This window comes from Camelus ferus, chromosome 14 (assembly GCF_009834535.1).
Source record: "Camelus ferus isolate YT-003-E chromosome 14, BCGSAC_Cfer_1.0, whole genome shotgun sequence".
In the NCBI taxonomy this organism is placed as follows: Eukaryota; Metazoa; Chordata; class Mammalia; order Artiodactyla; family Camelidae; genus Camelus; species Camelus ferus.
Window position 1 is genome coordinate 55,882,828 of NC_045709.1, and position 21,458 is coordinate 55,904,285.

The 21,458-nt window shown below is 33.4% G+C and overlaps 1 protein-coding gene across 2 annotated transcripts in view; it reads left to right on the forward strand.

Moving 5' to 3' along the window:
- KLHL1 (kelch like family member 1) overlaps positions 1-21,458 on the forward strand; it is a 328,278-nt gene that overhangs the window by 253,205 nt on the left and 53,615 nt on the right. The window contains exon 7 of one of the 2 annotated variants that reach the window (XM_032496889.1): positions 12,315-12,539. The exons of the other annotated variant lie outside the window; for it this stretch is intronic. Within the exon in view, the coding sequence (XP_032352780.1) occupies positions 12,315-12,539 (225 nt within the window). The remainder of the gene's footprint in view (positions 1-12,314; positions 12,540-21,458) is intronic. 2 annotated transcript variants of the gene reach the window in all.

The window sequence follows — 21,458 nt, forward strand, 5'->3', positions numbered from 1 at the left end:
CCTCAGAGTATTGAATTATATCATGTAATAAATCAGAACAGTTCTGATCACAGTGTAGATGAGGACTCATGAACAATTTGATTAGATCCTTACATATTCTTTTCACAGCCAGTGCAATTCAGACTCACGCCTGAGCTTAAATAGAAACTGATGCAATAACAAGAAATGCAATATTATCACACAAGGAAAGAAATCAACACATATCTTGAATCTGAGAGAACTTTAGCAAATATTCAGAACTATGAGTATAAATTCATGAGTGTATTTGTGCTAATGTAATAGACTCTCTTCTAAATAGTAAGCAACTTGGAGATGGGAACTTTACATTTCTAACATCAGAAACAATCGTCACATAGAGTAGGCACCCAGTAAATATCTGCCATATTTAAATTGCAACCTATTTAACTAATATTAGTAGATATAAAAAAATGAGCAAGTCGTACGTATACATGTATGTATATATATATATGCATAAGATACTATTTATCAATATAAACTTTGTATTACTATGAAATTCTTCTTTATAGCTTTTGTAAGATTCAAAAGACAAACTGTAAACCAAAGATTGCCGTTACCAGAATAATTTTCTCAATAGGATGTTTCAAGAAGAAAAAAATTATTGCAAATCTGTGTTATTTGTTCTCAGTAAGCAATCATTTGGGAGTGATAAAATTATCTCATCAATGACTTTTTTTTTAATTAAAGTATAGTTGATGTACAATATTATGTTAGTTTTAAGTGTACAACATAGTGATTTTTTTGTTTAAAAACACTTTGAATTGTTGACCCCAGTAAGTCTGGTCACCGTGTATAACCATATAAAATTATTACAGTGCTGTTGGCTAAATTCCATATGCTGTGTATTATATCCCTGGGACTTACGTGTGTTATAACTGGAAGTTTGTTCCTTTTAATTCCCTTCACCTATTTTGTCCAACTCTCCACCTCCCTCCCCTTTGGCAGCCAGCCATCTGCTCTCTGTGTCTGTGAGTCTGGAATTGGCATAAATACCCGGACTGAGGAGAGTCATGTGGGGGTCGGAGCCTTTGCTCCTGTGGGAGGACCACCACAGCTGTGATATCCCTCCCAGCCCTGGTTCACAATGTGGGGGCTGTGGATGCATCTGAACCCCACCTCCCTGTCTCAATGGTGACTTTTTCTTTTTATCCTTAGTTGTGAAAGTCTTTTCTGCTAGCCTTTAGATTATTCTCAGAGACTATTGTTCTATATGTAGTTGTAATTTTGGTGTGTGTATAAGAGGAGGGGAGCCCTGGATCTTTCTATTCTGCCATCTTGCCCCCTGCCCCAACATGACATATATTTTAAGTACCAACTTCCAAGCACCATCACACACAAAATTTCATTTACTTTGTACAAAAAACTATCCTGAGAGTATATTCTTTGATCATTTTGACTCTGACAGAGGCTGAGAAACGTTCTTAATTTCTACCGTTTAGTAAGTAGTTAAGGTAGATTTTAAATCTAGGGATCTGTGTAATTTCAAAATTGATATTCTTTCTTCTACTCCCCCCCTCCACTTTTAACCTAATCTATTAGTGATGAGCTATGTTCAGAGTGACTTTTTAAAATATCAGCATAATATCCTGACATATTTTTAATTCTTAATATGTGATTTTTATTTACAACTTAACGGCAGTTTGGAACTAGTTATCCAGTATAGCGGGTGAACAAAAAAATCCCAGGCCATATGAATAAAACTCATTTTATGATTTTAAAGAAGCACATTAGGAATATAAGAAAGTAGGCAATTGAAAAAATTAAATATGCTCTATTATATTTATTTCTCTTTCATGTTTTGTAAATTAGTTTTATGCATGTAGAATTATAAATATTTTAACAATTTCTCCTAATTTGAAAGTTTCTATTTGATCAATGTCTCATGAGCTTTACCTTTTTATAACATATCTTCAAAACTCAGTGTAGTAGACATTACTTCAAAATTCAGCATGCATTTTAAAAGTTTATTCTTAGGATAGGTATGAAGAACTATTAAATTCATATTCTCAATTGTCTAAGAAATGTCTATACTTAAATATCCAGAAAATTTATGCACATAAATACACATAAAACTCACATTCAGCATATTCTTTTTTAAAATAAAAGTCTTATTACAAGTATTCTAAAACACTCATTTTTTAATATTATTTTTGTTTTTTTGGGGGGAAGGGTAATTAGGTCTATTTATTTATTTTTTAGTGGAGGTACTGGGGATTGAACCCAGGACCTCGTGCATGACAAGATTCTACCACAGAGCTATACCCTCCCACTAAAACACTCATTTTTAAATTTAACTTTACTGTGCATATTATTTCCTCAAATTACAAATTATCCATATTAAAAGACTTTAAGATATGAAATATAAAAAATCTTGTTTTTCCGGGATTAAATATTTCTATGATGAAATACATGGTATAATTATTAAATAAAAGTTCTATAATTCAACACCAGGTCTTTACATTTCCTACTATTAAAAACCACTATTGATATCCTATCTAGAATATGTTCTATTAGCAATGCTTGCATCTGTCTTGGCTTCCAACTTGAGTCATCAAAATTGCTATGCCTCACATAGTTGATCAGTTCTCAGGGATGGTCTGATTTACACCAGGAGTTCTACTACTTTGGTTGAAGCTTTATCATCTTCTGCCCACAGACCTCAGATAATGTATGGATTTATCAAGTGGACTTATTTTTTTTCTGACAACACATTAATAAGCAATAAAGCTCTCCCTATCTCCAGTCTCTCTCTAGTTCCACTCATCCAGCTCATCACTGCCAAACTGATTTATCATAACTTCTAACATACTCTTTAAAACACAAAAATATAAGTAAAATCATAAAAGAAAAACTTTCATTAGTTCTCTATGCCCCAGGTCAAGCCCAATTTTCTTAACCAGTGAAACATTTATCCTTCACCATTATCATTCCAAATTTACCCAGCAGTTTCTTCCCATTCTCTCTCCATCACAGATATCTTGAAATGATCCTTTTAATTTTTATCAAATTTCACCACTCACTTCACCTCAGATTTGAAGCACCACACCGGTCAGTGCACCACCCACACTTTTTCCTTTTACCCCATTTTCTTTGTTGTCTAACCCCACTGTAAAATTCTCCCACCCATGGCTTCTCTGCTAGCCTTACTTATCTCTTTTCTGTAATATCTTAATATTATGTGCTTGCCACTTTAATTACACCAGTCCAGTTATATTGAATATATCTGTGTTTAATCATTTTCACTTTTCCAAAATAACACAAAAATTTTGGACACATTAAAAAGTTAGACGAATCATACAGTGAACTTCCATATACTCAGCTAAATTTTACAGTTAAAATTATGTTACATTTACTTTATCATATATTTATCCAATTATTATTCCTCTACTCATCCCTCATATTTTTTTTAGTGTATTTCAAAACTGTAGACATAAATACCCTTCAGACTGGACATACCACCAAGATTACTATTAACTAGATGTCAAAAAATTTTAGAGCTTTTGCACAATATTAACATACAGTGAAATGCACAAATCTTAAGTGCACCTTTACATGAATTTTGACAAAGACACATACATATGTAATTCAAAGTCCCAATAAGATAGAAAACATTACCATTACTCCAGAAATTTCCCTCAGATTCCTTCCTAGTCAGTCCCCAGCTTCCACATCTCCGAGACAACAACTTTTGTAAATTTCTTTATTCTTAAACTTCATATGAATGCAATCACACATTCCCTATTTCTTTATCTAAACTTTCTGTTATTTAGCGTATTTTGGTGATTTGTCCATGGTATTGTGTATATCAACAGTTCATATTTTCTTTGAATTGCTTAATAGTCGTCTGTTTATCCAGTTTCCTCCTGAGGAACACCTGGGGTACTTCCCGTTTTAACTATTATAAATAAAACTGCTGTGGGTGCCATGAATAAATAATTTTTGTGATCACTACACTTTCATGTATGAGATGCATAAACCGATGTTACAAGACACATGACTTACAAATGAAATATGTGTGGAAAACATCACAAAAATATCTCCTTGCTTCTTGAAAACCATATAAATGTATGACTAATTAAATCACAAAAGAGTGTTGTTTTCGCTGTGCTTAGACATTACTAAACCTATTTACATTTTCATAGTTCTTGTTCTACTGATAATAATATTCCATGTGTTAGACAACAACCTGAGCTTTGAGGATTTTTTTTTATGCATGTGAAATAGTCTTTGATATACCAGAATTATAGGATGTATTTTTATTTAATGTCAAAGCTTTTTGAAGAATTGTATATTATTTCTGTTTCACACTCAGATAGTCTTGATGCCTGACTTAAAAGAATACTTTTAAGATCATGCAGCAGTAATGTGGTTCAGAAATACTAATGTAAACTTGTAGATAATGAGCTATACATATAATGATATACCCATCAAAAGATGGTTTAATGCCAGGAACAAAATTCATGAATAAATACCAAGGGGAATAAGTATGTTTAATTTACTTTATTACACTTGAGTCATATTAGCTATACATATTACCCAAGGAAACCAACCATATCTGCTGAGAGGAAGATGATGGTTTCAATAAGGGTGATGTCAACCTCAATTTCTCTGGAGTAAGCACTTCTGGGAGAAGTGAAAATGCTGATGTCTCAGAAAGTTCCAGTATCTGTGTCGTGCGGGGAGTAGAGTTGTACATCTAATTACTTATTTTCCATTTTATATAAGAGCAAGTTATACCAAAAAAAAAGTATTTTATTTTGTATCAACAACAATGAAATATCCAACAAAAAGTAAGTTTCCATATTTAATCTAAACTTTTGAAAATATAGCTATATAGCTGTCTGTATATTTATCTAAGTCCATATTAATATGCATTTAGTAAAAATGTAAGGGAATTTTAAGAAAACAATTTCAGTTATTTTACACCTTTTGGCTGACTTACAGACTTTAAGGCCTTATTCCTCATCAACAACCCAAAGAACCTCTTGGTGCATGACATTTACTTATTTTAATAAAATCAAAACAATTAGAGTTGTGCGAGCTGTGTATTCCTTAGCATGATAATTATTCCAAATGTTGATGTTCCTCATATACGTGATGGAAATAATATTGCATATCTCTTTGAGACACTGTGAGAAATATCAAGACAAAGACACATGTAAAAAACTGAGCTGAATGCTGATTTAATAAATGACAGTAGAAGTAATTACTTGAAATGCTTTATACTATTAATTGCTGACAGTTTTTTTGGGGGGGAGGGTATTAGTTAGGTTTTTATTTATTTATTTTTGATGGCAGTACTGGGGGGTGAACCCAGGACCTTGTACATGCTAGGGATGCACTCTGCCACCAAGCTATACCCTCCTCCTTCATTGTTGGCACTTTTTCAATCACACTTAAACCACTAGTCTTTAGGATTGACGCCTTTACAGCTCATGGAACAAACCTAACCAAGAAGAGTCTCCTTAGTAAGCTTTTGACTTGTAGACAAAATTCCTTTTGAAAGGAAGTTTATGAACGACAAGAGTGCACTTATAGAAATATATAGGTGTCCTTCTGCACATCTGATTTGTACGTAGATATTTTTTAAATCTGTATCTTAGCCATTGTTTCCTAAATTTTATATGTATCAAAATTGCAAGGTCAGTATCAACTTAATCTTTATCAGATAGGATTTTATAACAGTGATTATTCTTTACTATAATAAAATAAGTATGTTTTATAGCAATCATGCAATAAATTATGTTCACTTAATCTTTGCTTGGTGTATTGTCATAAGATTCTAGCTGGAGGCATTTTTGTTATATATAATTACAATTTCCTTTTAAGTGGCTTCTTTACAGGAATCTGTAAGGGTGATCACTGTCAATGCCCACCTTTGAAGCACAGGCATGAATAATAACAATTTCATATACTTGGAAGTCTCATAATAATTCTATAAAAATCATTTTTTGTAGGTGCTCACATGTTGAGTAGAAAAGGTGACTTTCTGATAATTCTTTAATATTGTTTTTCCCCCAAATTAGGAAAAATAGATTTTTTTTAAATGTGTCACAATAATTGGAAAGAATTAATTATGAAATTGAGTTACAATTCTATCCCTTCTACTGCCAGTTCCTCAGCATTTCTTAGGTTCCAGCTTATCAGTTCACCCTTTGTGGATTATTTAATTCTGCTATAAATATTCATTGAGTATCTACTAATTTCCAGTCACTTTTCTCGATGCTAGTAAACCAAACAGCAGAAGTTCCTGACCTGCTGTTTAAATTATATTCAGGAGGCCAAAAACAAACATACAAATTAGTTAAGCTTATGTGATGACTAGTTACAGAGAAATATAAAGTAAAGAAAGGGGAGTGGGGAGCACAGAATGAGGGAACAGTGCTGCTGTTCTGTGAGGGTTGTCTGAGGAAGGCTACCCTGAAAACTTAAATCTGATATATGAACTGCTATCTGGAAGTTCAACCAAATTTTTCTTTTGAAAAGAAAGACTTCTTTGATTTATTATGATCAATAAAAATTTATTTGGCACCATCTCTGAGTATTTATATTTTATTGGTATTTTAAGAGCAAGAGCTAGCAAACTGTGGATACTAGACCAAAACTAACCCACCAATTGTTTTGTATGGCTTTGATTTTTACATTAGAATCATTGAAAATAACCAAAGAATAATATTTCAAGGTGAATTTAGTGAATATTTGTATTTTGTGAAATTCAGATTTCAATGTCCAGAAAGTTTAATTGAGACTCACTCATTTGTTTACTTCTTGTTTATGGCTGCTTTCACTGTGTAATGCCTATATCATTGCAACAGAGACCCATAAGATGACCCATAAAGACTATGCTGTTTATCATCTGGCCCCTCATGGAAGAAAGGTTTCCAAACTCTGTTATAGAAGAAAATAAACCTCTGTATCATATTTCTAGGAAACTTGTGGTGCCACATATCACATTCCCTTGACCCAACTCTAATTTATTGGTAGTTGGAGTGGGCAGTTTCTGTGTGTGTTTACAATGTCCCACCACAAGCAGCCTCCTGGTCTACCTGCTTATCTGTGTAAGAGCACTGAGGTACTGAGAGCAAGCTCAGACTGCATGGCCCTTACACAGGAAGCCCAGATGTGCCGGTAAAGCTCTAGGAACAGTCTTCAACCAACTGGGTATGGAAGGATGTGATTCTATTGTAATTTCCCTTCCAGTGTTCACTTTTTTCTTTATATGCTCCACTTACATCTTTGTTGGCAAATTCTCTCTTGAGTTATCCTTTCTTTTTTTCTTTTTCTTTCTTCCTTCTTTTATAGAACAGCAGTGGGTTTATTATAGGAGACAAAAAAATTAGCACTTGGTGCTGTGCATGAACTCAGTAACAGAAGTGCAATGACCAATCACCTGCAGACTTTGATAGAAGTGAGGTAATTGGTTACTGATCATGACGCACATCTGTTATCTAAGTAGTGATTTACGGACTAAAGAGCTAGGAGCAAAGTTTGTACTTTACACAATTATTCACAGTTGATAACTTGTGATAATTAAAATCTGGAGGTGCGGACTGGTTTTATTTAACTCAACCATGGTAACTGAAATTCATTCATATCAGAACCAAGCAAAGCAAGGACTGTCTGTATTTGAGGAGACTTTACAGAATCATCCTGCAGAGATTAAAGGCCAGGTTGTTAGGATATGAGACTGACAGGCAGAGGCTTATGAAGATGCAGCCCTCCTTTGCTTTGGTTGATAGGAATCAAGATTTTGAGAGGCCTTTTCTGTCCTTGACATAAGGAAGCCACATTGTACTACTGGGCAAGCAGAGGGCCTTTTGGCTCAGAATAAGCCATTTATGAGACCATTTAGTTCCTAAAAAAGAGTAAGCACAGAGATAAAAGCTGAGAATCTTTCAAATTGATATATTTTGGAAGTAAAAGAGAGAAAATAAGAGGAAAATTGTGTTATTACATTGTTCTGTTGATCATCTTATGCATGATAGCTGTGAACACTAAATGGAGCCTAGTTAGAGACAGAGCAGGTATACTGATGGCACGTCAAGACCACAGTAGTGACGACTCTTCCCTTAGAAGTTGATTGACTGAATGGACAGGAGAACGAGTTAAAACCATCCTTTATTCTACATATTTGCATTGCCTCCTTGTTGACGGCCTTGTTGCGGCCACAGGTCAGTTTCTGATTTTCATTAACAACCAGACGTCTGATCAGAAAGCCTGATATCTTTTATGTGAACTCAGAGCAAATTTTCTTAACATAGCCAAAAATAATAAGAGTCTTGGTGGGGAAAAAAAAAAAAAGACATAAAAGGAGAAAAAGCATTAATTCTTAACTATGAAATAAAAACTTAATTTCCTTGAGTTTTTTTTATTGAATAATTTTATGATGGAGGATATATTATCGTATTTGAATATTTAATGGGTACCTTGGATTTTCATATATACAAAATTTTAAAGTTATCTAATTGTAGGGAGAAACAGATATATATTTTTCTTTCTATTGAAAAGACTTGGGCAGATCATTTTATTCTGAATTTGTCTCTTCTCATTTTGCATCATTGTTAGCATTGTTGAAAAGTGAAAATGGAAACTGAAATAGGTAGGTGGAATTAACCATCTTGACCTGATTTTTACTTCCTGGGCTTGAACTGGACTGACTGCATTCTCAAGAACTTTTAAAGAACAGCTTTTCATGTTGCCATTCTATAACTGGATAATTTCCGAAGCATTTAACTCAATAGTCATCATCATACGGCTTCAAGAAAATGATTCACTCACAATTCTGTATCAGAGGAAACTAAGCATTTGCAACTAGGTGGGGGAAATAACTTTAAAATACCGTATGACTTATTCTGAAGAAAAGCAATATAACAAAAGAAGGCTTATTCTTTCATCTCTGCCCTTTTGAGGACTGCCCTTCTTGATGTCTGCCTCAGTAACTCCATTCAGTCACTTTGGTTCCACTTCAGTACATTTTCTTTGAACTTGAAGTGTATCATTGGCACTTTCCAGTTCAAGGTCATCAGTTTGCACCGAGCGATAGAAACAACTCAAAATAACATCATGTCAGCCTAAGCTCAGTTTGTTTTTCAGACACAAAAAATTGTCTTCTGGAATAGGTGTCGACTTACTGGGCTGCTAAGAGATATTTAAGGGGAGAACCATACTTCCCCAAGGGTCTCAGGGGAAGATTCACTAAATAAAGTTTCAGTATCTGTTTCTTTAACCATCTTTAGAATCAAGAAAGAAGTCCCATGTTAAATTAAATTCTGGTTGTTACATCTTTCCCAGTGAGTCTGCAGACAGACCACTTTCAGCTCCTAGAAGCTCTGTTCTGTACTGAAGAGCGAGGGAAGGCTCTTTCTGGTGAAAAGTGCATCACCTGTCTGTGAAGTTTCCTTTCGTAGCCTCACCGTCACTAGAAAGACACAAAACTTAGCGGCCATGTTGGTTGTTAACTATTCCTGGTGTCTCTTCTGAAGATGGATTTGGGTTAAAATTATAAGTTAAATTCTTCAAAATTTAGTCTAATAATAGCACTATTTTGCCCTTAGTAGTCAGTAGAGTTATATACATATAACTATGTACGTAAATTGATAAACTTATAAAATATAACAGAATTGACCAGTTATATAGAAAACTAGCGAAGTATACTGGTGAGAAAATTTCTTAAGGAATATTCTTATTAATAACTTTCATTGGAAAAAGATGAGGTATATTTTTAACTTCATGATCATTAAAAACTAGATAAAATATTTATATTATATGCTGACTAAATAGGAAAATGACCAATTTATTGACTACTATAAGTAAGCTCTACAAATCAAGAAATCTTTGTTTTGTATTACTCAACTTGTAACTAAGCAAAATTAAAGAGTGGAGTGAAAATAGAGCTTGGCTTTTGGGGTAGGCAGAAGAATGCCCTCCAAAAAATGTCTACATCCTAATACCAATGATCAATGAATATGTTAGTTTACATACCAAATGAGGGGAGGGGTCATTGTGAAGGCAATTAAGGCTGCTAATTAGCTGATCTTAATCATATTATTCTACATTAAATCAGATTATTCTACATTAACTCAGATTATATCGGGGTGAGCCCAATGTAATCACAAGACTCAATGTCAGAGAGATACAATGTTGCTGGCTTTGAAGATGGAAGAAAGGACTATAAAGAATGCAAGTGGCCAACAAAACCACTTCTCCCTTGGAGCCCCCTAAACTGAAGAAAGCCTTACCAACACCCTGATTTTAGCACAATAAGACCTATTTTGATCTTCTGACCTTCAGAACTGTAGGATAATAAATGTGTTTTTTTAAGCTGCTAAATTTGAGATAACTTTTCACAGCAGCCAAGTAAATTAACATAACCTCTAAAATAAAAAAAATATAAAAATACACTCCTATTTCTGATGTAGCCACTTTAGGATAAAATGTATCAGTCACCTGTGAAGACTGCAGTTAGAGGAAAAATACTGTAAAAATAAAAAAAAAAATCCTGCCATATGTTGAGATTTAAGACATAGCTAGCTTGCTTGAATGAGACTTTGAAACTTAAATCAAGTCCTCACTTTCTGCTTTGAATGATATCTTTGGTTGCTCAGAAGCCATTAACTTCACATATTCTCAATGATTTTCTCTTAGACGGCTGACCGTATCTTAAATTCCCTGCAAAAATTTTGACCAAAGTTTTAGAGATTAAGGAAAATAGTTGTTCAAATACTTTCTTGTATATCCATACTTGCAAAATATGGGTTTCATAGAATTTGGTTAATTGGGATTAGGTTACACTATTTCTTCTGCAATGATTTGTCAAGACTTAGTCTTAAGAGAGGGGCATTTGCATACAATTCTTAATTTTTAGTTAGGCATCCATGAAATCTCAATGTTATCAAGCTTTGAAAATTCAGATCACCGTGAAGTGATTTAACAATTTAGTTCACCTTGGAATTTCAATTTGTACATATTTGAATAAAATATTCAATATAAAACATTATAAATACAGTTAAGCATAAAAGAAGCACATTTGTTTAAATAATATTTCATATAACTAAACAATATCAAATGACTTTTATGAATATTACAGTTTATTTTTATTCTAAAAATAATAGTAGTCTTATAGTACTTTATATTTAGTTGTATGAAAATTAGCTCATGTATTTAATAACATCAAAAGCAGACTTAATTCATCCAACTCAATATTTATATTATTACTGCTTTACTTCTGAATAAAAATTGAGTATAAATTCTATCATTTTTACTTCAATTAGTAAAACTTTTCCTGCCAAGTTGTTTACATTTGTTTAGTTCATTGCTGGTTATGTTCTAAAGAGTAAATGAGTCCCCTGAGGAATGTTTTCCCTAGTTTGCAACCTTGTAATACATTACAAGTAAAAGGATCTTTAATGCATAAGTAAAAGTACACAAGAATGTTGACTCTCTTTGTAGAGATATTTAATCAGTGAAGATGAAACATTGGTGAATGTGAGTCTAAACGTTAAGATTAAACACTGAACAAAATCAGTGTTTGTCAGTGTATATTTATCATATAAACATTTGTTCAAGGTAGGTGTTTTCACTGTGGAATGTTTAACTGAATCCATTAAAACACACCCCATCAGCAATTAAACTTATTCTTTCAATTTCTATTTTATTAGATTTATTGCATTTCTCAAATTTATATATAAGAAGCTTTTAGGAATGATAAGCTATTTTATTTAGAGATTATAACATAATTGATAAGGATAGAGATCATTTTATGTCTATACCTGGCATTTGTTTACATATCTTAAAGTTGACTTTTAAAACCTTCTGTTGTTTAAAGCATAAGGCAAATTTAAAGAGGAACTTGATAAAGAATTTATTAAATTAACTTCTTTTCACTTTCAGAAGTTATACAGATAACATACCCAACTTAGTTTTTCAAAGGGCTTTAACTAATTTCTTTCCAGGCTAGGATTATGTTACACTTTGTTATGACAAACAGTGATAGAAGGAAGTTGTAAAATCTACTCACAGAACTGTGTCATGCCCCAAACTGAGTCTATTGACTCAATAGTTTGTCATGAGACCATTATGTAATTCAAACAAGCTGAACATTTGTGTCTAATCGTTAGTGTCTGCCAAGAAGAGAAAATAAAATACTTAAATTACTACTCCTTTTGTTTCTCCGCCATTTTTTTCTTTAAGAAAAATGAATGTGACAAGAATATTTTCATGTCTTAATTTATACAGTGCCTTGGGCAGATTGTTGGATTAGTAGTAAATAGTGACTATTTGATTTTATGTTTTATCAGGGGCTACAACCATAGAGAAATATGACCTCAGAACAAATTTGTGGATCCAAGCAGGGATAATGAATGGCAGGAGATTGCAGTTTGGTGTGGCTGTCATTGATGACAAACTCTTTGTAATTGGAGGTCGAGATGGCTTAAAGACATTGAACACTGTTGAATGTTACAACCCCAAAACCAAGACTTGGACTGTCTTACCACCAATGTCAACACATAGACATGGTCTAGGTAAGATCTCTTACTTTATTGATATTACTTTTAGAACAAATTTTTTTATCGATAATGGAAATGTATACTAAAATATATCATCCCTTCCATTAATTACCATTAACTTTAGGTAAATTGTGGGCTTCTTTGGAACACATTTTTTTAAGTTCTTGATATTTTTCTGTGTTAATCAATGTGAATTAAATTGTTGATAGTGATGTTACAGATACCAAAATGAGTAGACCTCAAGCCGTTCTCAAAGATTTACAATCTGACATTCATACAACATGTAAAATTCAATGTGAAGGAAAAAAAAAAATCAGAACTATCATGGAGAGGCCAGAGTAATGCAGCCTAGAGAAGGAAAAGTTAATGTGAATTGAGGAAAAAATTAAGGTGGCTCACACCCACATTACCAAATAGACAAGTCTAGCTATAGCTTTGTACTTAATTGATTCCATCTTGAAAAGTCCATGGGGAGAGGGCAACACAGGTTTAGAAAAAAAGTGACACATCAACTGGCACCAGGGGTCAACATGATAGGATTCAAATGATCTTTATTATGGAGTGACCTAGAAATGGGAAGAACTCTATTTGGATTCAGAAGATCTGGGTGTGAGTTTCGAATCTACCATTTGATATTGGCATGATTTGGCACTAAAACTATGAGCTTCAGTTTCCTGATTTGCCACCAATTCAAGGATGTTGATTAGGTAAAAATCAGATGATGACAATGAATATGAAATCACTTGTAAATTGTAAAGTCCTACACAAATATTTGAAAAAGGAATTTAATTTAAAAAGTTCCTGAATTGGCATTTTTTTATCATATGGATTATAAGGAAATGCAAATTACTTTTTTTTTGAAGACCTGAAGTAAGTCAGATAGTCGACTACCTTTCCTGTATTTAGAAGTACACTTAGAGAGATATTGAGGTTTAATTGCAAATCCATTGATTTGTTACCAGAGAATAGGCTGTTGTGTTGCACAGGAAAAATTTCAAGAGTGAGGCATAGTACAGTGAAAGCAAGTTTATTTAGAGAGATACACACTCCATAGACAGTATGTGGTCTGTCTCGCTCAGAAGGGAGAGCAGCTTAGGAGGTATCCCTTTAAGATCTCTATGCATTGTTTCTGTTAGCTAGTTAGCTACCTACCTATGTTCCTATTTGGGACAAATATAGAGAATAAACACTCTGGATTGGAATTTTTTCAATTTAATGTCTTTCTTCCTTTTTTAGACAATTCAATTACTTTCTACTAAAGTATGCTGAAATTCAGTTAGTTATGATATTGGCATATCAAGAGAACATACGTGAAAAATCTTTACCAAAAACACACCATAAGTGGTATAATTTTAGACATTTAAAGTGTACAAGGTAACGGTTTGCCTCAAATCCTACCACATAGACTGCTGACCTTTTAGGCACCAGTGCTAATCTGGGTGGTAATCTTAGATACTGTCTTTTAGTTTGTTTTATCTGTTAAAGGATCCACTGGGGAAAGAAGGCTGCCTAGAAAATTAAATAAGCCAAGTATCAAAGATATCTGATATGTAATACAGCATTTCTCACAAGTCATGTTCACCCAGGACCAACTCTAGTAGTCCCCTGTTTTCAAGCCTAAGCCTCTCCTTTTTTGTGGTTTTTGTTCTGCTTCAATTCCATTATCAAGTTGATCACCTCTCCTCCATTTCTCATGGCAATGACTTCCTCTGTGATTTACTTCCTAGGGGCTATTGCTTGCTGCCAGTTTTTTGATAATTCTCCACCACAGTCCTCCCCAAGATCAGACCTGATTGAGTTAGTAGGGAAAATCATGGCACAGGGCATCAATTCTGGGGTCAGTTCTCATCTCAGTGTGCCTCATAGATTGCCAGCAAAGCCCAGTACATAGAAAACTGCCTTTGACTTGGATCCAATTCCGGATCCAACTAGTTGAAGCCAGATTGACAGCAACACAAAACATGTGTGTTCTCTGATAAGGCAGAGTGTTTCCTTTATGATCAATCACATTTCTTATGATTAATTGAATCTTAGGAAGTTCAGCATTACTTATCATATCCAAATGCAATAAATATTCTTGGCCTAAGATGCTGTTCTTTCAATATAATGTATCAGTCTGTGATTTACCTTCTCCTTTCTTCCTAGGGACCTCTATGACACAGATGTTGATATTTCTTATTTAATCCTTCACATCTTTTAAATTTTAATTCTATAGTTTCCCTTGGTCCCTTTTTGATGGATAATTTCATTATCCAGCCCTCCAAATTATTCTTGACCTGTGTGCATCATGATATTTATCCCATGTATTAGTGTCTGAATCTTAATGAATTTATTTTTTACATTCTCAGTTTTCCTACTTGGTAATTCATTATAATTGCTTTCTTTTTCTTAATGGTATTAATATCCCTCCTTATCTCTGAGAGTTTACTTATTATGCCTATTTCCAAATCCTATCTGTCTCTTCAATTAATTCTTTTTTATTTGTTAGAAGTAATCATCTTCCTCTACCTCTTCTTTTAGCTCTCTCCCCTTACTTTTCTCTTTCTCCTATTAGTCATCCTTTCCCTCCTTCTCTCCCTCCTGTTTCTCTTCATTTTCTTTTTTTCTCTTCTTCTTCCTCTTCCCTGTCTCTTTCCATTTCTTCTTTCTCCTTCTCTTTTAATCCTGTTTAACAGGAGTTGTAACCACTGAAATACATGTGTTTTGTGCGCTCATGGGGCATATCAGATACTTTGGCTAATGTTATAAAGGTTATGCCATTCTTTGTGTCCTCCCAAAACATTTAGGATTGGGTGGGGAAATTGCACCAGGGCATGAGGTCCTGCCCTTGCAAGCTGACTTCATACAACCTGTTTTCATTTATTCCTAACATGTAGATTTCAAGGATACCTCTACTTACCTTCATTTGCACATATCCTTGAGCCTTTCTTCATTATCAGTGATGCCTTAACTATAGGGCTGGGAGCCTGGATGGGAAGGGGTTGTTTTGAACCAGCAAGTCTGTTTGCTTTGGCTATTAGCAGTTTCTTGTGCAAGCTGGGCTCTGATGACATTCTGATGTTATCCAACGAATGATGGCAAGCTCTGCCTGGGCACTGCTGTTTCACTGCCTGGCAGTATGGAAGATGCAGCAGTCCTTTTGAAGAGAACAATATGGCATAGGAAAAAGAGCACAAATCAGATTTCCCTCCAAGATCTTCCCTCAAGGCAATGCCATGAATTTTTGTCTCACTCAGGAAGTCAAAACTGACTGTTTCTCAAATCAATTTTAGTCTTCATGTTAATTTTTTAAACACAAATCATGACTCTCCCTTTGGTGTAATCACCAATATAGAGTCTGAGTGTAAACTGATAGCCATCTGCACTAGTTTGAAACTAAAATGTCTCATTTTATTTGCTGTAGTTAATCAGTACCTACCCTGTGATATGCAGTGAGATTACAAAATTGACTATGTATCCCAGTATTATACACTCAAGTGACAAGGAGCTAGCTAAAATTTTAAGATATAAAATAAAAATTAAATGTGTTTTCCCTGACCTATATGTCTTTCCCCTACCTTGATTTGTTTGAAAAAAAAAATCCTTACATGATAATATGAGAAAGTCACATGAGTTCTTTAGGTTGCTAAAGATGAATATGTGGTCAAGAATGTTTCAAAGCTATCAATAAAGAGAGAATTCCACTTCTGCTGGATAATATAGCATATAAAGTTGTGTTCACATTAAGTTCGTGACATCAAGGGATTCATGCATCTGTCTAGAGAATTAAACTAATTAAGAGCACAGTTCTCTCAATATGCTGTTTTATTTTAGCATTTATGTCTTTGAAACACATAATTCCAGATATCAGGTCTTCTTTCTCTCCACATTTTATATTGCATAACACTGATTAAGACATTACTACAATACACTGTTTGCAATTAAGTCATTTTATTTATTTATTTATTTATTTATTTGCAATTAAGTCATTTTAGAAAAAAGGATTTTTATCTTCTGGGTAATATAGCTACTGTTTATTAGGGATTTTCTATATGCCATTCACCATGTTGTATGTTAAATATATGGTAGGAGTTGTTTTTGGTTTTGTCTGTTTAGTCTTCAGTTGAGATAAAATTAAGTATTTAAATGTAAAATTGAATACTTTTGGATGTATTCACAGAGTCCAGTAGCCACCACCACTATAAAACTCCAAAACACTTTTATCATCCTAAAAAGAATCCCTGTACCCAATAGCAGTCTCTTGTCATTGCCCCATCTCCCTGGCTCTTTGCAACAATTAATCTACTTTCTGTCCCTATGGAATTGCCAGTTTTGGACATTTCATATAAACAGAATCACATAATTTGCAGCTTTTCATGTATGGCTTCTCTCACACAGCATAATGTTTTCAAGGTTAATCCATTTCCTAGCATGTATCAGTACTTCATTCCTTTTATGGTTAAATACTATTCCACTCTTAGAGTGTACCACATTTTCTTTATACATCATCAGTAGATGAGTGTTTGGATTTTTTCCACTTTTTGGTTATAAATAAAACTGCTATGAACATTTAGGTGTGCATTTTTGTGCGAACATACATTTTTAATTCTGTTAGACATATACATAGGAGTAAAATTGTTTAATCATGTGCTAACTCCATCTTTAAATTTTGGAGGAACTGCCAAGCTCTTTTCCAGAATGCTTGCTCCATTTTCTATCTCTTTCAGCAATATATAAGGTTGCCAATTTCTCCATATTCTTGACAACACTTGTTACTATCTGTTCTTGTTTTAGTATAATGATCTTAGAGTATATGAAGTGGTAGCTCATGGTTTTATAGGCATTTCTCTAACAAATCATTATGAGCAACTTTCACATGCTTATTGGCCATTTATGTATCTCCTTTGGATGAATTTATATTCAAATATTTTGGCTAGTTTTCCTTGGGTTATTTTTCTTTTTATTGCTGAATTCATTGTATATTCTACATATGAGTCCTCTGTCAGATACAACATTTGCAAATATCTTCTCCCATTTTGTGGATTCTAATTTAACTTTCTTGATAGTGTATTTTGAAGCACAAATCTATTAACTTAATAAAGACCAATTTATTTTTTTTTCTTTTGTTGCTTGTGCTTTTGGTGCAATATAACAAAAAAAATAGTCTAATCAATGATCCTTAAGTTATGTTTCAGAAATTTTACATTTATCAGGTCTTAATTCAAAAACATGATCCATTTTGTATTTTTTAATATGGTGTGAGGTAGCACATCATTCTTTTGCATGTTGTTCCAGGAGTTATTTGTTGAAAAAAATCTTTCTTTGTTGAAAATATTCATTGAATTATATTGGCACCATCATCAAAAATCAATTGGCCATAACTACAAGAGTTTAATTATACTCAGTTCTTGTCCATTAATAGACGTGCTATCCTATGGCAGTACCACACTGCCTTGATTACTGTAGCTTGTCTTAAGTTTTGTAATTGGATAGAGTAGCTCTCTGATTTTATTCTTCTTTTTCAAGAATTGTAGGCAATTCTGAGTCTCTTGCATTTCCACACAAATTTTAGAATCAGCTTCTCAATTTCTGCAAAACAAATCTGAGATTCAAATATTGCTTTGCATTGAATCTATAGATGAATTTGTGAGTTTTGCCACTTTAACAATATTAAGTCTTCTTTAAATCAGTGAGTATTACATTCTATTTATTTAGGTCTACATTCTTGAACTTTCTTTGCTAAATGTGTTGCTCAATAGTTTATTATATTTAAGATGCTGGATGCCTCTGCTGGCATCTCTGCTTCCGTCTACTCTAGATCTGTGAGATAGCTCTGAGCCACGTTGCCCTGCAAGCTAGATATTGCTGCAACCTTTGCCAGTCAAACACAAAAACAAAACAAGATCTTGCTTGCCTTCTTTGTTTTGCTCATTCCAGTTTTAAAGTTCCTGTTGGGAGCACCTCACCAGCCAAGCTTAGTTTGTAAGTACAGACCTTAGTTCTTCAGAGTTAGGAAAAATAAATTAATCAGATTATTGGCATCTATAGTGGAAAGCAACCCTGTGTGAATATTCACAAAATAAGAAGGGCATTCAGATGCTGAGGCAAAGTAGAAAAAATGGCCAATATCTACTGTACATTTGCTAACTGATTAAGTACAATCACCTCATAATATAAATATTTTTATTTTTAAATTTTAAGATTTAATAAATCATGAACAAACTAGTCAATCATTTCACTTTCTCAATGCCACATCATCTTACAAGAAAGACTTGAAATTTTAAACTAAGCTTCTTTGACTCCAAAGTCATATTCTTTTTAATATAACATACTGTTGCCAATGTTAATACTACTACTGTTATTAATACTAAATACATTCCATTTCTTATAAATATATTTCTTATGTTTTTTTAAACTTTAATTTATCAATTGAGACTCATTCTATCATTTTAGCTATCCAAAATGAAAGACATACACACAAAAATATCAGTTTAATACCTGAGTGTCTGAATGATTGATTGCAAAAATTCCTGGAGAGTGATTTTGAGAAATGATTCAACCAAAGTATTTAAGATATGAAGGATAAATGTAGATTTAGGTATAGAAAGGTGACTAAGTAGATAGGTAGGTAGATAGATAGACAGGTAGATAGATAGATAAAGTTCTGTGCTAATTCATTGCTCATATATATTCCTCAATTCCACTGAGAGTGAAAAAGGGGGAAATAATGATAGAACTATGTTTGTTATTTTCATATCAGCAATTTTGATACCATTAAAATGATACAATTTGAACTAATAAATCAGGACAAAAAGATCTCTATAATCTGTCACTTAAGGATTACCTATCTTATAAGTTGGTCTTCCATCCAGTCTTCCTAAAAGGAAAGCCTTCTATTATAGATGTACAAGCTATCAAGATTTCTGGAATAGTTTAAAGATTAAAAGAGAAAGAAAAAGATATGTTTATATGCAACATTCTCTGAAAACCCAGACATAGTTCAGCTTCCAATAAAAAAATGTTACAACATAAAAAGAGCATATCTTTGATATCTTTTAATACATGCCATAAAATATTCTTTCTTGAAATCAGTTATGTAAAAAAAGAGAAAAGTATAAGAGATATTTTTAAAATTTAAGATGTTTGCTGAAATTAAATATTAAATGAAACTTTTGGAAAAAATAAAATTGGCATCATTTCTTAAAAAAATTAATGTGAGGAAATATATTAAAATTATGGTAAAAACATATGAGACAAAAACCAATTATCAGAAAGTAGGATGTTCTATCCGTGGTAGTTTTAGAAAGAGTACTGAGAAAGTGAGAGAGAAAAACAAGGAAGAATCTGAGAGAATTTCTCTGAAGTGTAACACATGGCCTCTGTTGACCTGAAATAAATAGACTGCCAGATATTTCTCTGGCAAAGATGGGTTTATCCCTGATCAGCACAGAATTGCAATGATGATCCATGTATAAGTTCCCACACAGCAAGGGAGTCATGGCTTTTCATTGGCTGTCTCATTGTCAGGAAAGAAAAGGAAGTCTTTCTTCTTCCTGTTTGGCTCAGCTCTTGTCACCAGGTGTGAGCGCACCCCTTGTTGGTCTTTCAACTCCATTGAATTGAGGTTTTTGTTTATTATTATTATTATTTTTTCTACATTTCTAAAATGAGTAGTCCAAAAAGCAACCAGAAAAATGAGTGAAGAGCAAATTCAGTCTGTCTGTATGAAATTTCACAAGTATCAGAGATAAAGAGATGATTACATGCCTCCCAAAGCGGGAAAAAACAAGCTAGTGAGAACAGTAACTATGAATAAACAACACTAAAATAACTGCAATGAAATACCCAAACCCACAACAAAGGAAGGGTAATCAGACTGGTGTCAGGTTTTTTAGTATCAATCCTATGACAGCAAATAATAGAAGCATTCTTCGAGCTTCTGATGGGCAAAGGTTTTCAACGTATTTACATCAAGCCAAACTATTATTCAAATGTAAAGGGAGAAATAAGAGGCACCTTCAGACATTTTGATTCTACTGATTTCAGCAAGTGTGTGAACCTCAAAGTCCAGTCACACAAACTTGAGATTGAAAAAAGAAAGGAGCATCTTAAGAGAATTAATATTGTATTGTTAGGCTTTGAAGATCTCCTTCACTGTCAGGAAAGACAGAGGATAAGCAGTTGTACATTCACAGAGTTCTTGGCCTCTGGGAGTAATAGGTTATTAGATGGTCTCTTTGCGAAAAGCAAACACAGGACTTTTTCCCACTTGCAAAGTTTCGAGCACTGAACTGTCTTCCTTCTGGTTGCTTACAAGAAACCTGATTCCACGTCTGGGCTGTTATCCTTGACTAAAGGAAAATTACTAAAGCAATCTGAGGATGCTTCTCTCAGAACTTAGGATGGAATGAGAAGGTGGGGATCTGATTATCTGCATCCAGAAACGCTCACATGTCGGGGGGAACAAAGCAAATGAGGTTTCATGAAGCAACTAGGGGAAATGTGATGTTCAAATGAAAATATTAAGGAACATTTTCTAAACGATATCAAGTATTTAAATGAATAAAATTCCTGAATGTGTGTACGAAGAAAGAAAACCCAAAGTAACATTTATTATCAGTCTTTTCTCTGGCTTTTTGAAACTATACTTATAGCAACAAGTAATGAATAGCCTGAAGAAAATATCAAGCTAATAAAATCTTGCATTTGTTTGTCATACAACCCATTAGACTAGAAAAATCTCATTTTAAACTGTCAGTGTCCATTGTCTTAAGAGGAACATTTGCTTCAGCTTAGCCTATTTCTTTAATTATATCAGGATATGTTTGCTCTCGTCATATCTCCTTTATTAAGAAAAAACAAACAAACATTTCTCACAAAACCAAGAGGGCCTGGGTTTCTTTAAAAGTTTTGCAATTTTCACAAGTAAACAAAATTCAAGTCTACCTACTCAGT